Source organism: Vidua macroura, chromosome Z (assembly GCF_024509145.1).
Source record: "Vidua macroura isolate BioBank_ID:100142 chromosome Z, ASM2450914v1, whole genome shotgun sequence".
Lineage (NCBI taxonomy): Eukaryota > Metazoa > Chordata > Aves > Passeriformes > Viduidae > Vidua > Vidua macroura.
Genome location: NC_071611.1, coordinates 78,670,531 through 78,692,644, shown reverse-complemented (window position 1 = coordinate 78,692,644; position 22,114 = coordinate 78,670,531). Strand labels below are relative to the sequence as shown.

The window sequence follows — 22,114 nt, the reverse complement described above, 5'->3', positions numbered from 1 at the left end:
ATCCACAGAAACTCGCCCCTTCTGCTTTTTGCCTGACAAGAAGCCTTCCCTACAAGGCACTTGCTTCCTTTGGCCTCACCCCACAAGAATGGCCTGCCCCAGCTTCATGGACAACGCAATCATCTCCTTGCAGCTTATCAAAAGCCAAAAGAGACTGTACAAGTGAAGAACTGCTGCAGAAAACTGCAGAACACTTCCACAAGCCAAACACACCTTTGCACAAAGGGAAAACAACTAAAGAAAGCCCCGTGACCTCCAGCAAGAGCACCTGTGCCCTTGGCCACGGCCCTGCAGAAGCCCAGAGACAGAGCTTCACTGAGCCAAGCAGGCAGAAGCTGAGCCGCAGCCCCCAGCTCTTGGGTGCCTCAAGGTGACAGGCCAAAGGCCAATTTCTAGCTGTCCCTGCCTGCAGGAAATGGCCGCGTCCTGCGGGATTCCAGCACTCAGCATCCTCAGCCAGCAACAGCAAGTGCTGGCTGCTCAGAAACTTGCAGCTCTGCCTTGCACTAAAGACAGCACCACCCACAACTGGCACTTACTCTCTTGGAAGCATCAGGCTCTGCTGTGACCACAGCTGCAGGCTCGTGGTCGTCTTGCTCCTTTTCCTCCTCTTTGGCTTCTTCTCCAGGAGTAGAGGGAGCCGGGGCAGAGACTGCTGCTGCTTCTGTCATCTGTGGCAAGAGAGAAACATGAGGGACAGGCCGTTACCTATCGTTTAGCACCTCCTTTCTCCTGGCATCTACAACCACCTCTTTGAAGGAGAAATCATCAGCATTCTTAGCAATGGCATTCTAAGTCACTCCGGCCAGATTAAAATGGGCTAATTCAAGAGAACTCTGTTTGCCTAGGAATTTGATAGTCCTCCCTGGCTGCTATCTGCAAGGCACAGTGCCTCTGCACAAGGGAGCTTTTAGCTCTTGAAAGCTGTGAAATGGAAAAGTAGGAAATAGCCAGCAAGGCCTTTGCTATTGCTGCGGCAGACATGGAAAAGTAAAAGTGGATCAGAATCCCATTCGGTGCAGGAAAAGGGCAGGAAAGCTTGTGCAGAAGCATCTTTGCTTGCTGGGAAGAGAGAAAATGAGCAGGGCTTCTCCTCCTAGCAAGCCAAGAAACCACAAATTGGAAGTGTCACTTCCTCAGGTGGCTAAAGCACATGGATGCAGAGCGGGGATGTTTGGCAGGGAAGCAGGCCTTGGGGTGAGCGCTGTCCTCTATGGATCTATGGAAGTGTGCCTGAAGGGCCCTGACGAGCCTCCCGTTGTCCAGGCTAAAGCTCCCTCAACACCTCCTCCTTGGCCTTGCGCTCCACAGCCTTCCCCAGCTCCCGTGTCCTCCTCTGCACACGCTCCAGCCCCTCAAGGACTTTCTGCTTCACAGGGGCCCACAACTGGGCACAGCACTCCCAGCTGTGGCCGCAGCGCTGCCCAGCCCAGGGGGACGCTCCCTGCCCTGCTCCTGCTGCCCCACTCTTGCTGACACAGGCCAGGATGCCCTTGGCCTTCTTGGCTCCCTGGCCACGCGCTGGCCCACCTTCAGCTGCTCTTGACCGGCACCCCTGGGTCCTTTGGGCCCACGCAGCTCCCCCACCACAAACTTGCCCCTTTGACTTCAAAGACAGCAGCCACAATTCCAAGATGTCCTTCCTCTGCTCAGCAACACAAGACAGCAGTCAAGGACTTGCAGCTTCACCCCCACCCGAGGCACTAATGCCATTTCCAAAGCTGCAGGCTTCATCCCAAAACGCATCCACAGAAACTCGCCCCTTCTGCTTTTTGCCTGGCAAGAAGCCTTCCCTACAAGGCACTTGCTTCCTTTGGCCTCACCCCACAAGAATGGCCTGCCCCAGCTTCATGGACAACGCAATCATCTCCTTGCAGCTTATCAAAAGCCAAAAGAGACTGTACAAGTGAAGAACTGCTGCAGAAAACTGCAGAACACTTCCACAAGCCAAACACACCTTTGCACAAAGGGAAAACAACTAAAGAAAGCCCCGTGACCTCCAGCAAGAGCACCTGTGCCCTTGGCCACGGCCCTGCAGAAGCCCAGAGACAGAGCTTCACTGAGCCAAGCAGGCAGAAGCTGAGCTGCAGCCCCCAGCTCTTGGGTGCCTCAAGGTGACAGGCCAAAGGCCAATTTCTAGCTGTCCCTGCCTGCAGGAAATGGCCGCGTCCTGCGGGATTCCAGCACTCAGCATCCTCAGCCAGCAACAGCAAGTGCTGGCTGCTCAGAAACTTGCAGCTCTGCCTTGCACTAAAGACAGCACCACCCACAACTGGCACTTACTCTCTTGGAAGCATCAGGCTCTGCTGTGACCACAGCTGCAGGCTCGTGGTCGTCTTGCTCCTTTTGCTCCTCTTTGGCTTCTTCTCCAGGAGCAGAGGGAGCCGGGGCAGAGACTGCTGCTGCTTCTGTCATCTGTGGCAAGAGAGAAACATGAGGGACAGGCCGTTACCTATCGTTTAGCACCTCCTTTCTCCTGGCATCTACAACCACCTCTTTGAAGGAGAAATCATCAGCATTCTTAGCAATGGCATTCTAAGTCACTCCGGCCAGATTAAAATGGGCTAATTCAAGAGAACTCTGTTTGCCTAGGAATTTGATAGTCCTCCCTGGCTGCTATCTGCAAGGCACAGTGCCTCTGCACAAGGGAGCTTTTAGCTCTTGAAAGCTGTGAAATGGAAAAGTAGGAAATAGCCAGCAAGGCCTTTGCTATTGCTGCGGCAGACATGGAAAAGTAAAAGTGGATCAGAATCCCATTCGGTGCAGGAAAAGGGCAGGAAAGCTTGTGCAGAAGCATCTTTGCTTGCTGGGAAGAGAGAAAATCAGCAGGGCTTCTCCTCCTAGCAAGCCAAGAAACCACAAATTGGAAGTGTCACCTGCTCAGGTGGCTAAAGCACATGGATGCAGAGCGGGGATGTTTGGCAGGGAAGCAGGCCTTGGGGTGAGCGCTGTCCTCTATGGATCTATGGAAGTGTGCCTGAAGGGCCCTGACGAGCCTCCCGTTGTCCAGGCTAAAGCTCCCTCAGCACCTCCTCCTTGGCCTTGCGCTCCACAGCCTTCCCCAGCTCCTGTGTCCTCCTCTGCACATGCTCCAGCCCCTCAAGGACTTTCTGCTTCACAGGGGCCCACAACTGGGCACAGCACTCCCAGCTGTGGCCGCAGCGCTGCCCAGCCCAGGGGGACGCTCCCTGCCCTGCTCCTGCTGCCCCACTCTTGCTGACACAGGCCAGGACGCCCTTGGCCTTCTTGGCTCCCTGGCCACGCGCTGGCCCACCTTCAGCTGCTCTTGACCGGCACCCCTGGGTCCTTTGGGCCCACGCAGCTCCCCCACCACAAACTTGCCCCTTTGACGTCAAATACAGCACCCACAATTCCAAGATGTCCTTCCTCTTCTCAGCAACACAAGACAGCAGTCAAGGACTTGCAGCTTCACCCCCACCCGAGGCACTAATGCCATTTCCAAAGCTGCAGGCTTCATCCCAAAACGCATCCACAGCAACTTGCCCCTTCTGCTTTTTGCCAGGCAAGAAGCCTTCCCTACAAGGCACTTGCTTCCTTTGGCCTCACCCCACAAGAATGGCCTGCCCCAGCTTCATGGACAACGCAATCATCTTCTTGCAGCTTATCAAAAGCCAAAAGAGATTGTACAAGTCAAGAAGTGCTGCAGAAAAGTGCAGAACACTTCCACAAGCCAAACACACCTTTGCAGAAAGGGAAAACAACTAAAGAAAGCCCTGTGACCTCCAGCACGAGCACCTGTGCCCTTGGCCACGGCCCTGCAGAAGCCCAGAGACAGAGCTTCACTGAGCCAAGCAGGCAGAAGCTGAGCCGCAGCCCCCAGCTCTTGGGTGTCTCAAGGTGACAGGCCAAGGGCCAATTTCTAGCTGTCCCTGCCTGCAGGAAATGGCCGCGTCCTGCGGGAGTCCAGCACTCAGCATCCTCAGCCAGCAACAGCAAGTGCTGGCTGCTCAGAAACTTGCAGCTCTGCCTTGCACTAAAGACAGCACCACCCACAACTGGCACTTACTCTCTTGGAAGCATCAGGCTCTGCTGTGACCACAGCTGCAGGCTTGTGGTCGTCTTGCTCCTTTTGCTCCTCTTTGGCTTCTTCTCCAGGAGCAGAGGGAGCCGGGGCAGAGACTGCTGCTGCTTCTGTCATCTGTGGCAAGAGAGAAACATGAGGGACAGGCCGTTACCTATCGTTTAGCACCTCCTTTCTCCTGGCATCTACAACCACCTCTTTGAAGGAGAAATCATCAGCATTCTTAGCAATGGCATTCTAAGTCACTCCGGCCAGATTAAAATGGGCTAATTCAAGAGAACTCTGTTTGCCTAGGAATTTGATAGTCCTCCCTGGCTGCTATCTGCAAGGCACAGTGCCTCTGCACAAGGGAGCTTTTAGCTCTTGAAAGCTGTGAAATGGAAAAGTAGGAAATAGCCAGCAAGGCCTTTGCTATTGCTGCGGCAGACATGGAAAACTAAAAGTGGATCAGAATCCCATTCGGTGCAGGAAAAGGGCAGGAAAGCTTGTGCAGAAGCATCTTTGCTTGCTGGGAAGAGAGAAAATCAGCAGGGCTTCTCCTCCTAGCAAGCCAAGAAACCACAAATTGGAAGTGTCACCTGCTCAGGTGGCTAAAGCACATGGATGCAGAGCGGGGATGTTTGGCAGGGAAGCAGGCCTTGGGGTGAGCGCTGTCCTCTATGGATCTATGGAAGTGTGCCTGAAGGGCCCTGACGAGCCTCCCGTTGTCCAGGCTAAAGCTCCCTCAGCACCTCCTCCTTGGCCTTGCGCTCCACAGCCTTCCCCAGCTCCTGTGTCCTCCTCTGCACACGCTCCAGCCCCTCAAGGACTTTCTGCTTCACAGGGGCCCACAACTGGGCACAGCACTCCCAGCTGTGGCCGCAGCGCTGCCCAGCCCAGGGGGACGCTCCCTGCCCTGCTCCTGCTGCCCCACTCTTGCTGACACAGGCCAGGACACCCTTGGCCTTCCTGGCTCCCTGGCCACGCGCTGGCCCACCTTCAGCTGCTCTTGACCGGCACCCCTGGGTCCTTTGGGCCCACGCAGCTCCCCCGCCACAAACTTGCCCCTTTGACGTCAAATACAGCAGCCACAATTCCAAGATGTCCTTCCTCTTCTCAGCAACACAAGACAGCAGTCAAGGACTTGCAGCTTCACCCCCACCCGAGGCACTAATGCCATTTCCAAAGCTGCAGGCTTCATCCCAAAACGCATCCACAGCAACTTGCCCCTTCTGCTTTTTGCCAGGCAAGAAGCCTTCCCTACAAGGCACTTGCTTCCTTTGGCCTCACCCCACAAGAATGGCCTGCCCCAGCTTCATGGACATAGCAATCATCTCCTTGCAGCTTATCAAAAGCCAAAAGAGACTGTACAAGCGAAGAACTGCTGCAGAAAACTGCAGAACACTTCCACAAGCCAAACACACCTTTGCACAAAGGGAAAACAACTAAAGAAAGCCCCGTGACCTCCAGCACGAGCACCTGTGCCCTTGGCCACGGCCCTGCAGAAGCCCAGAGACAGAGCTTCACTGAGCCAAGCAGGCAGAAGCTGAGCCACAGGCGCCAGCTCTTGGGTGCCTCAAGGTGACAGGCCAAAGGCCAATTTCTAGCTGTCCCTGCCTGCAGGAAATGGCCGCGTCCTGCGGGATTCCAGCACTCAGCATCCTCAGCCAGCAACAGCAAGTGCTGGCTGCTCAGAAACTTGCAGCTCTGCCTTGCACTAAAGACAGCACCACCCACAACTGGCACTTACTCTCTTGGAAGCATCAGGCTCTGCTGTGACCACAGCTGCAGGCTCGTGGTCGTCTTGCTCCTTTTGCTCCTCTTTGGCTTCTTCTCCAGGAGCAGAGGGAGCCGGGGCAGAGACTGCTGCTGCTTCTGTCATCTGTGGCAAGAGAGAAACATGAGGGACAGGCCGTTACCTATCGTTTAGCACCTCCTTTCTCCTGGCATCTACAACCACCTCTTTGAAGGAGAAATCATCAGCATTCTTAGCAACGGCATTCTAAGTCACTCCGGCCAGAATAAAATGGGCTAATTAAAGAGAACTCTGTTTGCCTAGGAATTTGATAGTCCTCCCTGGCTGCTATCTGCAAGGCACAGTGCCTCTGCACAAGGGAGCTTTTAGCTCTTGAAAGCTGTGAAATGGAAAAGTAGGAAATAGCCAGCAAGGCCTTTGCTATTGCTGCGGCAGACATGGAAAACTAAAAGTGGATCAGAATCCCATTCGGTGCAGGAAAAGGGCAGGAAAGCTTGTGCAGAAGCATCTTTGCTTGCTGGGAAGAGAGAAAATCAACAGGGCTTCTCCTCCTAGCAAGCCAAGAAACCACAAATTGGAAGTGTCACTTCCTCAGGTGGCTAAAGCACATGGATGCAGAGCGGGGATGTTTGGCAGGGAAGCAGGCCTTGGGGTGAGCGCTGTCCTCTATGGATCTATGGAAGTGTGCCTGAAGGGCCCTGACGAGCCTCCCGTTGTCCAGGCTAAAGCTCCCTCAGCACCTCCTCCTTGGCCTTGCACTCCACAGCCTTCCCCAGCTCCTGTGTCCTCCTCTGCACACGCTCCAGCCCCTCAAGGACTTTCTGCTTCACAGGGGCCCACAACTGGGCACAGCACTCCCAGCTGTGGCCGCAGCGCTGCCCAGCCCAGGGGGACGCTCCCTGCCCTGCTCCTGCTGCCCCACTCTTGCTGACACAGGCCAGGACGCCCTTGGCCTTCTTGGCTCCCTGGCCATGCGCTGGCCCACCTTCAGCTGCTCTTGACCGGCACCCCTGGGTCCTTTGGGCCCACGCAGCTCCCCCACCACAAACTTGCCCCTTTGACTTCAAAGACAGCAGCCACAATTCCAAGATGTCCTTCCTCTTCTCAGCAACACAAGACAGCAGTCAAGGACTTGCAGCTTCACCCCCACGCGAGGCACTAATGCCATTTCCAAAGCTGCAGGCTTCATCCCAACACGCAACCACAGAAACTCGCCCCTTCTGCTTTTTGCCAGGCAAGAAGCCTTCCCTACAAGGCACTTGCTTCCTTTGGCCTCACCCCACAAGAATAGCCTACCCCAGCTTCATGGACAACGCAATCATCTCCTTGCCGCTTATCAAAAGCCAAAAGAGAGTGTACAAGTGAAGAACTGCTGCAGAAAACTGCAGAACACTTCCACAAGCCAAACACACCTTTGCACAAAGGGAAAACAACTAAAGAAAGCCCTGTGACCTCCAGCACGAGCACCTGTGCCCTTGGCCACGGCCCTGCAGAAGCCCAGAGACAGAGCTTCACTGAGCCAAGCAGGCAGAAGCTGAGCCACAGCCCCCAGCTCTTGGGTGCCTCAAGGTGACAGGCCAAAGGCCAATTTCTAGCTGTCCCTGCCTGCAGGAAATGGCCGCGTCCTGCAGGATTCCAGCACTCAGCATCCTCAGCCAGCAACAGCAAGTGCTGGCTGCTCAGAAACTTGCAGCTCTGCCTTGCACTAAAGACAGCACCACCCACAACTGGCACTTACTCTCTTGGAAGCATCAGGCTCTGCTGTGACCACAGCTGCAGGCTTGTGGTCATCTTGCACATTTTGCTCTTCTTTGGCTTCTTCCTCAGGAGCAGAGGGAGCCAGGGCAGAGACTGCTGCTGCTTCTGTTATCTGTGACAAGAGAGAAACATGAGGGACAGGCCGTTACCTATCGTTTAGAACCTCCTTTCTCCTGGCATCTACAACCACCTCTTTGAAGGAGAATCATCAGCTTTCTTAGCAATGGCATTCTAAGTCACTCCGGCCAGATTGAAATGGGCTAATTCAAGAGAACTCTAGGAATTTGCCTAGGAATTTGATAGTCCTCCATGGCTGCTATCTGCAAGGCACAGTGCCTCTGCACAAGGGAGCTTTTAGCTCTTGAAAGCTGTGAAATGGAAAAGTAGGAAATAGCCAGCAAGGCCTTTGCTCTTGCTGCGGCAGACATGGAAAAGTAAAAGTGGATCAGAATCCCATTCGGTGCAGGAAAAGGGCAGGAAAGCTTGTGCAGAAGCATCTTTGCTTGCTGGGAAGAGAGAAAATCAACAGGGCTTCTCCTCCTAGCAAGCCAAGAAACCACAAATTGGAAGTGTCACTTCCTCAGGTGGCTAAAGCACATGGATGCAGAGCGGGGAGGTTTGGCAGGGAAGCAGGCCTTGGGGTGAGCGCTGTCCTCTATGGATCTATGGAAGTGTGCCTGAAGGGCCCTGACGAGCCTCCCGTTGTCCAGGCTAAAGCTCCCTCAGCACCTCCTCCTTGGCCTTGCGCTCCACAGCCTTCCCCAGCTCCCGTGTCCTCCTCTGCACACGCTCCAGCCCCTCAAGGTCTTTCTGCTCACAGGGGCCCACAACTGGGCACAGCACTCCCAGCTGTGCCTGCAGCGCTGCCCAGCCCAGGGGGACGCTCACTGCCCTGCTCCTGCTGCCCCACTCTTGCTGACACAGGCCAGGACGCCCTTGGCCTTCTTGGCTCCCTGGCCACGCGCTGGCCCACCTTCAGCTGCTCTTGACCGGCACCCCTGGGTCCTTTGGGCCCACGCAGCTCCCCCACCACAAACTTGCCCCTTTGACTTTAAATACAATATCCACAATTTTAATTTGTCCTTCTTGTTGTACAACCACATCTTTTTAGGAAGTTTCCTGATATTTGATTGGAATAAAAGTCTAAGTCACTGTGGCTTTATGAAAATGGGCTAATTGAACTCTATAGGAAATTGCTGTTTATTAAGTATTCATCCGTGTTTGGTGTTAGGAAATAATATTCTCTCTGCAAATCTTAGTTTGTAAGACTTAAAGGCTCTGAGATGGAAATTAGGAAATATCCAGATTTGCCTTGTTGTTTGTTGTTGAAGGAATGAAAATGGTTTTTCTTTTGGCCTGCATGGCTGGCCCTGAACAGTCTACTTGTTCTGGCTAAGCTCACAGCGTACTCTACAATACCTAAACACCACCAAGATGAAATTTTCCTTGCTCACTTACCTTAGCATCAGCACCGCTGAATACATGCTTCAGGTGACCTGTAGTGGGCAAGGGAAAATGAAGCAGATGCTGTCAGAAAACTGCCTGGTCTGGTGAATCCCACAGAACAAGAATCGCAAACAGAGAGTATTTTCCGCTTCACAACATCCCTCCAGGAGACACAGTTCATTCACGCAACCAGCAAGAGATCAGGACCATATTCTTGGTCGTGCCTACACTTTGGCCTGTTTAGCTGGTAAATTAATATAAACGTGATCAAGAAAATGCAAATTGTTCTTTCACACTCAATGCTCCTGTTCTACCGAACAGATAACACATCTTTAAAAATTCTCTCCTTCCAGTGCCCTTTTTTTTTTTTATTAATCAGTTGTATGCACTAATTCTCATTAACTTGCTGGAAACAGTTGCCCAGAAAAGCTTCCCCAAAATTCCACTGAGCTGTGGCAGCTCTGTTGTGACGCAGCACAGCAGCAGCTCCAGGGTTCAGGAGCAGATACTCACTGCTTTGGAGTTAGCATTTCATTGCAAAGGGAATCACTATTTTAGCACTTAGACAAGGGTCAAGTTAGGCACTCAAATCCTTTCATGACAAAATGTAGAAAGAAAGAAGCTTTCTCTGAATTCTGGGAACAACTGCAGAGTTTTTAGAAGGCCTTCCAAGGAGTTCTCCAGTTTATATTTTCAAAGCTGTCTTGCTTGTCCCAGCAATCTGAGGAAATGACAGACTCTGCTGCCTCAGATTCTCCTGTGGAGGGACCAGAACCCCTGCAGGTTCCCTTGCAAATGCTGCCCCTGTGCCTACAGACACCCCCTTTTTAGCTGAATCTCTTGACAGGAGCTTTCCCAAACCAGTGGCACCCTAATGCTCCTTCTGTTTCAAAATAACTCGGTCACTAAGAGCAGGAAGACATACAAAAGCCAGGTTCGGTTACACCCAGGGAAAACCTCTACTTACGTGCCAGGTTAGTCAGGTAATAGGCGGAATAAGAAACGCCGTAAACAGTGACAAATGCAGCAGCAAATTGCTCAATCATTGTAGCACTGCTGCGCAGATTCACTCCAACACGAGAAAAAACAAGGCTCTTGTCAGTGTGCAGCTGCCCACTGACACGTGCCTCAACCAAGAGGATGCACTGAGCATCCTGCACTGAGCAAGGCCTAGGGCTGCTCTGACGCTGAGGCCTTTTGTGCACCACAGCAACCTTCTGATGTCACCATGACCGCATGGCAACCATGCCCTGACATCACAATGCAAACCCTCTATATTGGCCTGTGAATTGATGCAAAGCAATAACCAACCATCTGTACAGCAAACGCTAAATAGCCTGGGAAGTTCTCCTCTGTCACAAAGTAGCACAAATTCCCTTTGTGGGCCAAACCCTGCTGTTCAAGGGATCCAAGAGTAACTCCAAGAGCGCACCAAGCACCTACAGCCTGTACCCCAACAAAGCACTCAGATGGGACCCAAGCAAAGGAAAGCTGACCAAGAGAATAGCCCAAAGCACTGCACATCTGAGAAATGACCCTCACTTTTAAAATGTTAAAGGTTTAATAAACCTTAACAAAGGACTGAATAAGGAAAAATTGCAGCACTGGGAGTCTCTATGACCATTACGAGCAGCTCATCTACAAAACAGATTCTCTGCCTTTTATACCCTTAGCCCCTCCAAAGTTTTATCAGTCAACTCTTTCTCTGCTGTCCACTGGTGGAGATTACTTTCTTACATCTTGATTGGAGGTCAGGTGTTGTTACACCGCGCCTCCTGGTCACAAGCCGGCCCTCCCCAAAAGCCCTGACTACCAAGGCTGTTACAAGGGGGAGGGCAAATAAGGCTATGGGAGGATATATTACAATAACATCACTATACATTGTAACATCCACATACTATCTACCTCTTAATTGGGAGAGCCAACTGTTACATTACTCATCTAGAACACACAGAACCAGGAGAGAAGGCACTGTTGGCATAACAGCTGAAATAATTCCTCACAAATCTCCCACATATTTACACGTTTCTTGGATATGCCCAGGGCTCCTGAGCATGTACATCTCTGCCTTTATTCCCCTTTGGAAGCAGTCAAACTGGCAGCATCTGCCTGCCCACAGGAGCTGCTCCAAGCTGCATTGCGACTGGCAATGCTGATTTCCAGAGGCTTCTGTGTCCCAGGAGAAGCCAAGGCAGGAGTGGGTTGAAAGGCACTGGAGCTGCTGCTGCTGCTCTGTGCCAGAGAGCCCTGGCTGGGCAGGGCACGGTGCCCACTGCGCTGCGGGCTCTTTCTCCTGGCAGAGCTGGGCACACCTGGGAACAAGGCATGGCAGCTTGTGGGGAAATCAAGGGGTTTGTGGGGGCTGCATTGCTCTGCACACAGCCAGGCCACCTGTGGCACAGAGTTCTGGCGCCTAAAAAGATGAAGCAGAGGGGAATAGCTGGAAAAGGTTTCATTTTGACCTTTCTTACCTGCTCACAGAAGTTGCCAAAATGAAAGTTACCAAGCAGGGCCTGATCCCTGCTGCCAGCTCAGGCTTAGAAAGGAGGCATTTGTTTATTTCAGTACTCGGTGCATAGGGAATCACTTCCCTAACACCTGCACACCCAGCAATCTCACTTACTAGTTTGTATCCATGGAACTAAGACAGAGTCAATACTTTGCTGAAACTCACAGGCTAAACATTACTCCCAATTCTTTGACATATTTAAATCATTTCTCAGAATTGATTGACAGCAGAGTAGGAGTATCCTGTAGGTCCCTGGTGGTCATTGCCACCGGTTCAGGAGGAGACTCATGCACAAAATAATCTAAGACACAACTGGGCTTGCAAAGCAAATTTATTCCATTAGTTCCAGTGGCAAATAATACATACCAACCCCTGGTTTCCCAAAAATCCGCTGAGCAGGAGAAGGAGATAGAGCGTGGTGCTTGGTGTGGGGGGGGGCAGGTAGGCCATGCACTTCCAGGACCTCCCCCACAACCCCTAGCAACCAATTGCACAGGCGCAGAGTGCATTGAGAGAAAATACGTCACCTGGAAAGAAGAAAAAAAAAAAAAGATTATAAAAACAAAAAGGGCAAGGGGTGGGGGGGCATGCCGTGGTAGAGCAGAGTCTCTGCTCCGGACGCCCAGCGCTGTCTTTTGCTCAGTACCGCTTGCTTAATAAATTCTTGTTAATTGATTTTTCTGTAATTGGCCTCCCCAACTGAATTTGTCCATAACAAATTTGGTGCCGTGACTCGGATGAGGGCGACCGGGTGGGAATTCCTCATCAGGGAGGCGCCCCGCTGCCTCTGCAGCGGCCCTGGTGCAGGCTTTGCCTTCCCGGACCCTTACCAATGAACCTAAATTTGGTATTAAGCAAAAGGGATACCGGTAACCCCATAATCTTTGTGCACAAAGCCTGGGTGAAGACGCAGAACAGCGTGAGTATAAAAGTGGGAATCCGCTCGGTTGGGGTTGGGATCCCAGGACATAACCTATGAGACGTCCTTTTAGGACGAGGCAAGTGTGGACCTCTAAGTAGTGCGGTTTCCAGACCCCGAGAGGGGCTGGGCCACAAACGGGGCCGCGAGTGTGTGTGTGCATGAAGGTGTCCTGGAAGATGGGACGGAGGAAAAGCAAGCCCTCTGATTCCATGGGGACGGGGACCCCAGTAAAGTTTCCCCAGATACCACCTGACAGTCCGTTAGGTCTAATGATAAAATCTTGGGGTGAATATCCTTCAAGAAAAGGGAAGGATAGGGCAAAAATGGTACATTATTGTATGGAAGTATGGGGAGGGAAACAGATCCGTGGTGATAATTCATTTTGGCCAGTGTCTGGAAGCTTTGAGGACTGGATTTGCCAGACATTAAACATTTACGGAAACTCTAAAGAACCTTTTGATATGGAAGAGAGCAAGTATGCTGCTCTCTGGATAGTGGGGGAAACAAGAGCAAAACTTCTTGCCTTAAGCACCCAGGGAGGGAAAAAGAAAAAGAAAAAGCCTGAGGAAGTTCCAACTGCACCCCCTCTACCATACATACCTCCCCCTCCTCCACCCCCACCAGTACCACCCGTAGTCTACCCCGATTTGGATCAAGGGGGAGATTTTGATAACCAAGAGGTAGAAATCCCGGAGCCGGTCTCTGAGGAAAATCGCCGCGTTACTCGTAGCCTAACATGGGGGGAAAGAGAAAGGGAAGGGCAAGCTCTATATTCATTAAGGGAAGTAGCTTTGGGAATGATCCCTAACCCCAATGCTGGTCAGCAGGGACAACCAGCCCAAATTCCAGGAATAGGTTATGTGGAGGTACCTCTCAACTCAGGAGATGGGAGGGAGTTCAAGAAAGAAATGGGACACCTATTGGAAGACCCCCTCGGAGTTGCAGAGCGGGTGGATCAGTTTCTGGGGCCCAACGTGTGTACGTGGGACGAAATGCAGTCAATACTGGGGATTCTATTCACATCTGAGAAGCGAGGGATGATCAGGACGGCCAGTATGAGGATTTGGGAGAGAGACCATCAGGCAGGACCCCAAGCAGATGCTAAGTGGCCTTTACAGCGTCCTAATTGGGATAAACAGGATCCCCTGCATAGGACACATATGGCAGACTGAAGAACAATTCCTATCCAAGGCATCAGAGACTCAGTCCCTAAGGGGCAGAACATGAATAAAGCTTTTTGTGAGAGTCAAAAGAAAGATGAGGATCCCACGGAATGGTTAGGACGGCTCCGGAGATCTTTTCAGCTGTACTCCGGAGTAAACCCTGACACTCCGGAAGGACAGATGTTGTTAAAGACCCAATTCGTGGCCAGAGCCTGGCCTGACATTAGGAGAAAGTTGGAAAAGATTGAGGATTGGCACGGTAGAGGCCTGGAAGAGTTGTTGCGGGAAGGTCAGAAAGTGTATGTCCGGAGAGAGGAAGAAGGACAGAGGAAAGGAGCGAGAGTAACGATGGCTGTGGTACGTGAAGGGCAGAAGGGAACGCCTCATCGGTTCCAGGGAAGTAAGCCGAGCGGCCAGAGGGTGGAAGGAGGGAGAAGAGAAAAGGAGGGTGGACAGGGAAGCTGCTTTTATTGTGGTAAGAGAGGGCATTTTCGGCGGGAATGCAGAAAAAGGTTGGCAGATGAAAAGCAATTCAAGGAAGACTGAGGAAGTCAGGGGCTCTATTTGCTGGGGACCCAGGAAAGAACAGAGCCCCTGGTAAAACTGAGAATTGGTCCCCAGCAGCAAGAATAGGAGTTTCTTGTGGACTCAGGAGCTGAGAGATCAACGGTTCAAACCCTTCCCTCAGGGTGTAAATTATCAAGAGAAACAATACAGGTCGTTGGGGCAAAAGGGGAAGCCTTTAAAGTGCCTGTAATTAAAGACGTGATTTTTGAAACCAGCTCCAAAATAGGTATAGGGTCACTGCTATTCGTTCCAGAGGCTGACTATAACTTACTGGGACGAGATTTGATGATTGAATTAGGAATTGGAATCGACATAAATGACAAAAAGCTACTATTAAATTATGTTCTCTTTGGGTAGAGGACGAACAGAAAATTAACCCTGAAGTATGGTATACCCCAGAAACGGCAGGCCGACTGGACATAAAGCCCTTTGAAGTAATGTTAAGGAATCCTGAAGTCCCAGTTTGAGTTAAGCAATACCCAATTCCAAATGAAGGAAGGAAAGGGGTCAAACCTGAAACCGAATGATTAAAAGCACAAGGGTTATTAGAACCCTGCATGTCCCCTTTTAATACTCCTATCCTTCCTGTTAAAAAACCCAATGGGAAATACCGTTTGGTACATGATTTAGGAGAAATGAACAAAAGGACTGTAGAAAGATTCCCGGTAGTAGCTAACCCTTATACTTTATTAAGTCAGTTAGGCCCCGAATATCAGTGGTATAGTGTTATAGATTTAAAGGATGCATTCTGGGCATGTCCCCTCAAAGAGAGTTGTAGGGACTATTTTGCCTTTGAATGGGAAGACCCAGACACCCACAGGGTACTCCCACAAGGGTTTACAGAGTCCCCTAATTTATTTGGCCAGGCACTGGAGCAGTTACTTACAGGTTTTCAATTGAGAGAAGGGGCTGTCCTGATTCAGAATGTAGATGACTTGTTAATAGCTGGAAAAGAAGAGGAAGTTGCCAGGGAAGAGACTATGAGATTACTCAATTTTCTAAGCCTGAAAGGACTCAAAGTGTCAAAATCCAAACTACAATTTGTGGAAAAAGAGGTGAAGTATCTCGGACATAGACTGAGTCAAGGAATGAAGAAATTAGACCCCGAAAGGGTTAAGGGAATCTTGGCTATGCCAAGGCCAAGGACGAAGCGGGAGGTTAGACAGCTGCTAGGATCATTTGGGTACTGTAGACAATGGATAGAGGGATTTAGCAGGAAAGTAAAATTCCTATATGAGAAACTAACAAAAGAAGGCTTGCTTAGGTGGACTCAGGAAGATGAGGAAAAACTACAGGACCTTAAGGCAGAATTAGTAAATGCACCGGTTCTCAGTCTTCCTGATATAAAAAGGCCCTTTTATCTTTCTGTAAACATTGAGGATGGTACAGCATACGGAGTATTAGCTCAAGATTGGGCAGGGAGGAAAAAAACCAGTGCCTTCTTTATCAAAACTGCTAGACCCAGTATCTAGGGGTTGGCCCACTTGTTTACAAACAATAGCTGCAGCAGCACTGTTAGTAGAGGAAACAGTAAAAATAACCTTTGGAGGGGAATTACATGTACTATCTCCCCACAACATTCGAGGAGTGTTACAGCAAAAAGCAGAGAAATGGATCACAGATGCTAGGCTCCTAAAATATGAGGGAATCCTGATTTCTTCACCAAAATTAAGCTTAGAAACCACTTCCCTCCAAAACCCTACTCAATTTCTGTACGGAGAACCTAGCAAAAACTTGACACACGATTGCCTAAAAGTTCTTGAAGAACAGACAAAGATAAGGCCTGATTTGGAGGAAGAAGAACTAGAAGATGGTGAGAAATTATTTGTGGATGGATCGTCTCGAGTAATAGATGGAAAAAGAAAATCAGGTTACGCTGTAATTGATGGAAAAACCTTGAAGGTAATAGAATCAGGGCCATTAAGCTCAGGGTGGTCGGCACAGGCTTGTGAGTTATATGCAGTATTACGGGCCTTAGAGCTGTTAAAAGGAAAGGTTGGAACCATTTATACAGACTCAAAATATGCTTATAATACAGACATTTGGAAAGGGTAATACATACATTTGGAAAGATAAGGGAAGAAAGGGGCTTGATTAATTCACAGGGAAAGGGATTAATTCGTGAGGCTTTAATTAGGAGAGTACTGAGAGCTTTAAGGTTGCCTGAAGGAATCGCTGTAGTTCATGTAAAAGGCCACCCGAGGGGGATATGTAACCAAATAAGGGGAAACAATGTCGCTGATCAAGAGGCCAAAAATGCGGCTCTTAGAGCGTTAAAAGAAACTGTAATTACCAAAAGGGTTAGGGAAGACTGCCCCGATTGTGCAGCTGATTTAGAGGGCAAACGTTGTCACGACTGTTGGAAAGATTTTGGGATGTGTGGAATAAATTGTGCTTGCGAGAATCCCAACAAGAAGTATTGTATACTACACGGACCAATCCAGATATTGGTGTTCACCGAAAAGGAGCAGGAAAAACTAAGAGAAATGGGGATCATAGAGAAGGGAAATAGAAAAGAATTACCAGATGGCCGTGAGGTACTCCCAAAGTCAGTGGCTTGAAAAATCCTGGAAGCAATTCACACAAAAACACATTGGGGTACCCAGGCATTAATAGACCAAATTGCAATTAAACGCACTTGTATGAAGATGCACACCTTAGCTAAACAAATAACACAACAATGCCTAACCTGTCAAGGGGTCAACAAGAGGCAATGGAGACAAAGGGAAATGGGGGGACGGGAATTGGCACACAGAGCGTTTTCCCACATTCAAATTGATTTTACTGATTTGCCTAAAGTAGGAAGGTATAAACACTTATTGGTGATAATAGATCACTTGACTCACTTTGTAGAGGCATTCCCTACCTCCAACTACACAAACAGTAGTAAAAATACTACTAGAAGAGATAATCCCCCACTACGGACTAGCAGAAGTAATAGACTCAGACAGAGGCCCACACTTTGCCTCCAAAATAATTAAAGAAGTAGGAACAAAGCGGCAATATCATACTCCCTGGCATCCACAAAGCTCGGGTAAAGTGGAAAGGGTAAATGGAAGTCTAGATGTAAATGGTAGAATGAAGACCCTAACATGTGTGAACGAAGGAACAGAGACAGCAAATGCTCACAGTTCATGCTCAGAAACCTGGAGGATAATGACAACATTACAGGCAGTTGCTGCTATCTACACACGTAACTTCTCAGCCCTCACAGCGCTGACAGGAGTATGATCCTGAGCATCCTGATGAATATGCAAAGTCTGAATATCTATGAGTACTTTGGAGATGGTCAATAAGGAATCACTGCTCAGTGTCACTTCTAAAGAAGGGACGCCAGGGTATCAATTAAAAACTAGCAGCAGGCAGTCCTTTACCCACGGACAAACAACTTTGCATGCTGGTGCTACGTGGCAGAAAGAGCAATTCAGTTCATGGGGGAACAACAACCTGGACCTAATGTAAGTTCTGGGACATTCTTGAGGGCCGCTTTTCTGTATCTTGGGAAATTACTCCAAGAAAATACATGCTGACTCTTTATTTACTGCAGAGAAGAAGTATTAGCCATTGTTCAAGATGATACTGGACTAGCCTAGAAATATTACCCAGTTGTTTTGGCTGGGGAATAGTTGGCTGCTATAGGTTTGCACTTCACTCTTAACATACAGGACTGCTGAAATCTGCAAAATAAAAACAAATCTCAAGCATTTATCACCTGCCTTTTCTCTAGATAGCACTGGCTTTTGAAATCCACACCATTTTCAGCATTGTAACACAACTCAGTGCATCAAAAGACTTCTATAAAAGCAGAGCAAGGAACATAAAACCATGATTAACCATGATACATGAAATAAAGAAGTTATTAATAAGCTTTTAACAGAAATTCTTTAAAAAATAGAAAAAATAATTTTAACAAACACCAGCAGCTTCTGGCACAGAGGTATGCCCTGAAGTACCTCCTTTCAATTGAATTTATAATACACGTTTTGCATTATCTTTGTGCTACGGTTTCCTAACTTGAAGTTTTCTTTGTAGTCTCAGTAGGTAATTTTGAGTCAATAAAATAGATGGACTGTATTTTGAATTATCACAAACCAGGAAAAAACATGTTCTTGTGTTGATTAAGGTCTTCTTTCTTTGTCTCACTTAGAAAACACATCCTTATTTTCTTACATTTGATGCAAAGTCACAGAAAAAGACAGGAACTTTAGAAATTTGGCATGTATCTGCCCTATGAAATCCAACTTCATTTTCAAAGACATAGGTCTTAAACTGCCTCATCATACTATCTCTCCTTTCCTTCACATGTCATTTGGGAATGGGCATTCAACACAACATAAGCAATACTTAAAAACTTAATGGATTTGATTTTGACTTGACACAACAGTAGGACAAAGGGAATTCCCAGTGCTCTCTTAAGTCTCAGGAATATGGCAGTCTAAACAGATGGACTCATTTTAAAACACCTAACAGAAACTGTAAAATGCATCAACATTTCAATCTACAATAGCTTTTACAAGGTTTATTAACAGCTAATTTTTTACAGTATTTGTCATAAAAAGAATGTCAAAACTTCTGTGATCTTTGTTACTTGACATGCACTAGCTGTCAGCCTACTATAAGAAAATAGTACTCTAAAATTTACCTATTACATATGTTAGAATAACACTAGGAAGTTTACTTGTCACAGAAGCTTTTAACCACTCATACCTCTTTCACCTTGCCTGAGCCAATAACAAATACCACATCATTGACTGTTATGCTGGTTTCTGCTGTATTTGTAGAAAGAATCTGCAATTAAAACAACCAGAACTATAGTTAAAAGCAAAGACAAAAGAGATTAATACAATATCTGACAAAGTCCTCTAAAACGTACTATCTTGCGCACAGCAGGAGGTGACTTTCTTCTGATCCAAAGTCGGAGTATTTGAATGAAGCATGAAAACCTGATATCTAATGCACATTTAAGAGTTTTTGAAAGACACAGTGAAAACCTCAACCATAGAGGCTTTACCTGTGCGCATGGTCAGCAAATCTCCTGTCATCAAAAAGAATGCGGTCCCTCAAGCTATCTCATCATATCCAGGAAGAAATATTAAAATCGCTCCTGAAAGAGAAGCAGGTTTGCAGAGTTAAGCAGCAAATTCGCTTAAAATATCCATCAGTACTGTGCAGAGTAGCATTTGGAAGGTTTTACCTATGTAGTGTTTCCAAAAGAAGGGCAGGATTCATCAAAGGCTCAAAGTACAATCATTGGCTGGGAGTGTGTGTTTATACTTACCGGTCTCACAACTATGACAGATGTTATGAAGTGAGTGCATAATGAGGTCCAGATCCACCTTTTCATCAAAACTGTGATGATAAGCTGTCAGTAGTTCTCTGTCCTCTGCGCTAAGCTCACTAGCACTTGCTCAGACCAGGGAGCTTTCATCCAGATGTCCAAAACCTGCTGAAGCAAATAGAAAAATGCACAGACCAGACCAGAATCAAGGCTGTTTGTTTCAGGTTTGCATTCAGCCACCAACTAAGCTTAGATCAACACCAACAAGACTACTCCTTTCCAATTTTAATTTTCAAGTGTAGCAGAACAGCACCTCCAAAATACTCTTACTGTTCACTGGTTTAAGTGCAATCCAACAAAGCATGAAACTTCAATTTTTAGCATAACTTTCAGTTCTTACTCTTTATTGAAACACAGCCTTAAGCAAAGTGTCAGAACTCAAAGTATAAAGACACTACTTGTTTACCTGTTAAATAAAAAGTATTTCAAAGCAATGTTTTCCCAAATGTTTTCCTCCCATAAGCAGGTACTATGCAAGTGGAAACTACACTAAAAAGTGTTCTAAAAATACTAGTCTCTGCAAAATGACAACTGAACTGTAACTGTACGTTAATCAGAAACCAATTCTTGAATGACCTAGTACAAATGTCACTTCTACTGAATTTCTTTCATATGGCTACTATGTATAGACAACAATGTATAGACAAAAACACAACAGGTTTGTTTCCTAAATAAGCATCTGAAATTAAAATGGTACATAGTAGAATCATTATCTCTATTTATCTAAGTCACTATACTCATTTCCTGCCTAGACATATAATCATGATAGCAATGCCCGCATCAAAATGATAAAAAATAATAACATGAAAGAAGTCTATACCACTGTAACTATACTTATCCTAGGATTTGCATATAATCAAGTGCAAATCAATAATCAAACATAATCAAAGAAATACACTGACTACAAAACACCATTTTTTTAAAAAGCATGGTTTTGAAACATTCCTGGTCTCAAATAAATCCTGCTATTTAGGTCAGACTTAAAGGCACAAAAAGCTAAAAATTGTTCTGATTAGAAGCCAAAATGCAAATTTCCCTTCAACATTTCCCTTCAGCTGTTTCTACAAAGTTGTTTTAGCTTACCTGTAGGATTCCCACAAGTCAACCACCTCTGTCTCCCCCAAGTGCTTAGCCCAGTCCACAGCCATCCTGAAAGAATACACAGAAATCTTTTTTAAACTTCTTGCTTCAAAAGACACACAGCCTAAGACTCTGAATTCAATTTAGAATTTCAGGAATACAATGTGATAAACAGAAGTTCAAATATGTTTCGAATGTCAAAATTTACTATTGCTTACAGTAGCCTGTTAAGTTAGCAATTAGTTTACATGTTAAAGAAAATTCTTTCTCATTTGTATACTGACAAATCTATGCTTTGGTTTGCCTGTTTGTTTTTTACCAGCCATTAGAGGATTTGCAGTGGATACTTGCTCCCATACTGATCAGCTGCTCTACTTGACTCAAAAAGCCTCTCCCTGAAGCAATCATTCGTGCAGTTGCACTGGTTTCACTGTGCCTATTATCAGCTGAGAATTACAAATGAATAAGTAAATGAACAAATAAACCAGCAAACCAAAGAAAAACATTCTTTCTTTTTCACCTAAAGGTGCTGTGAATGTGGCTTACATGATTTTTAAAATCCAGGCCAGACAGAATTTGTTTTCTGACTTCATCCCACCACTCAGCTCATATGAATTTAACACTACTTTAGACACACCGCAGCATCTGCTAATACTTCAAAACAAGCACAAACCAAAAAATAACTAAACAATGCATTAATTCTGCTAATTCTATTCACTTTTCCAACAGGCATCAGAATTCAAACCTAACAACGTTTGAACCTAGAGACAAAGCAGCCACAGAAGTTAAAGTCATTTTGTTATTGTTTTTTTTTCTAATGTAATAAGATGATAGACTTACCACTGACATTTTCAGCTAAATTGATATGGAACACCTGAGCAAAGGCATCAATGACACTATTTGCCCCTTACCTTCATGTCCCAGACCTTGCTATTGTATGCCAACGTAGCTCACATTTGTATTCACCCCTTTATCCAGGTGTCATCAGCTTGCTGGGATTTTCCCCCTGAGAGCAACCTGGGAATGCTGCTTGCTGTCACAGGGCTTTGTTCCTCCCAGGAAACTCCACAGACTCACTTAGCTTCGTCCTTTCTAACACATGGCCTGGGTTAACTGCCAAGAGGATGAGCAGCGTACGCCGTTCCTCAGCAAATGCCAATCCCTCTAAGAAATGCTGATTCCAGTGGGATTTAGGCCCAAGTGCTGTTCTCAGGAGCACTGAAGTTCAGGGTTTCAGCAGCAAGACAAGAGCAGGCAGCTTGGCAGGCCTCCATCAGCTCCAGCACTCACCTGCCTTGCAAATTCCTCTGCTTCCTGTAGCCATTGGCTGAACTCCTGTTCTTGACCTGCGGCCTTCTCCTGTTACCCGTGAGACTGGAAACCTGAGGTACTGAGGCACGTTATGAGGAAGTCTAGAATGAAATGACGGAGGAGAATTCTTCAGAAGCTGCACTTTGGATCGTTTGCCCTGCTTGGTGCTTGCAACTGTCCGCAGTAGATGTGAAGTTTGTGGTTCAGTGAGCTATATGGCCCCGAAAAGAAAAGACTAAGTTA

General features: G+C 47.6%; 1 protein-coding gene and 1 long non-coding RNA gene across 2 annotated transcripts in view; both read right to left on the bottom strand.

The window, feature by feature from the left end:
* LOC128822406 (serine/threonine-protein kinase PAK 3-like) overlaps nucleotides 1-10,211 on the bottom strand; it is a 43,234-nt gene extending 33,023 nt beyond the window's left edge. The window contains exons 1-3 of the mRNA XM_054004106.1: nucleotides 10,196-10,211; nucleotides 8,994-9,031; nucleotides 7,516-7,647 (exon numbers count right to left, since the gene is read on the bottom strand). Coding sequence (XP_053860081.1) covers nucleotides 7,516-7,647; nucleotides 8,994-9,031; nucleotides 10,196-10,211 — 186 coding nt within the window. The remainder of the gene's footprint in view (nucleotides 1-7,515; nucleotides 7,648-8,993; nucleotides 9,032-10,195) is intronic.
* Nucleotides 10,212-14,908: 4,697 nt separating this feature from the next.
* Nucleotides 14,909-19,567, bottom strand: LOC128822498 (uncharacterized). The gene is made up of 5 exons (XR_008441456.1): nucleotides 19,421-19,567; nucleotides 19,154-19,246; nucleotides 18,850-18,930; nucleotides 17,855-17,937; nucleotides 14,909-15,087 (listed from the first exon to the last, which is right to left on the bottom strand). It is a non-coding gene; the product is annotated as an uncharacterized LOC128822498 (long non-coding RNA).
* Between the last annotated feature and the right edge of the window lie 2,547 nt (nucleotides 19,568-22,114).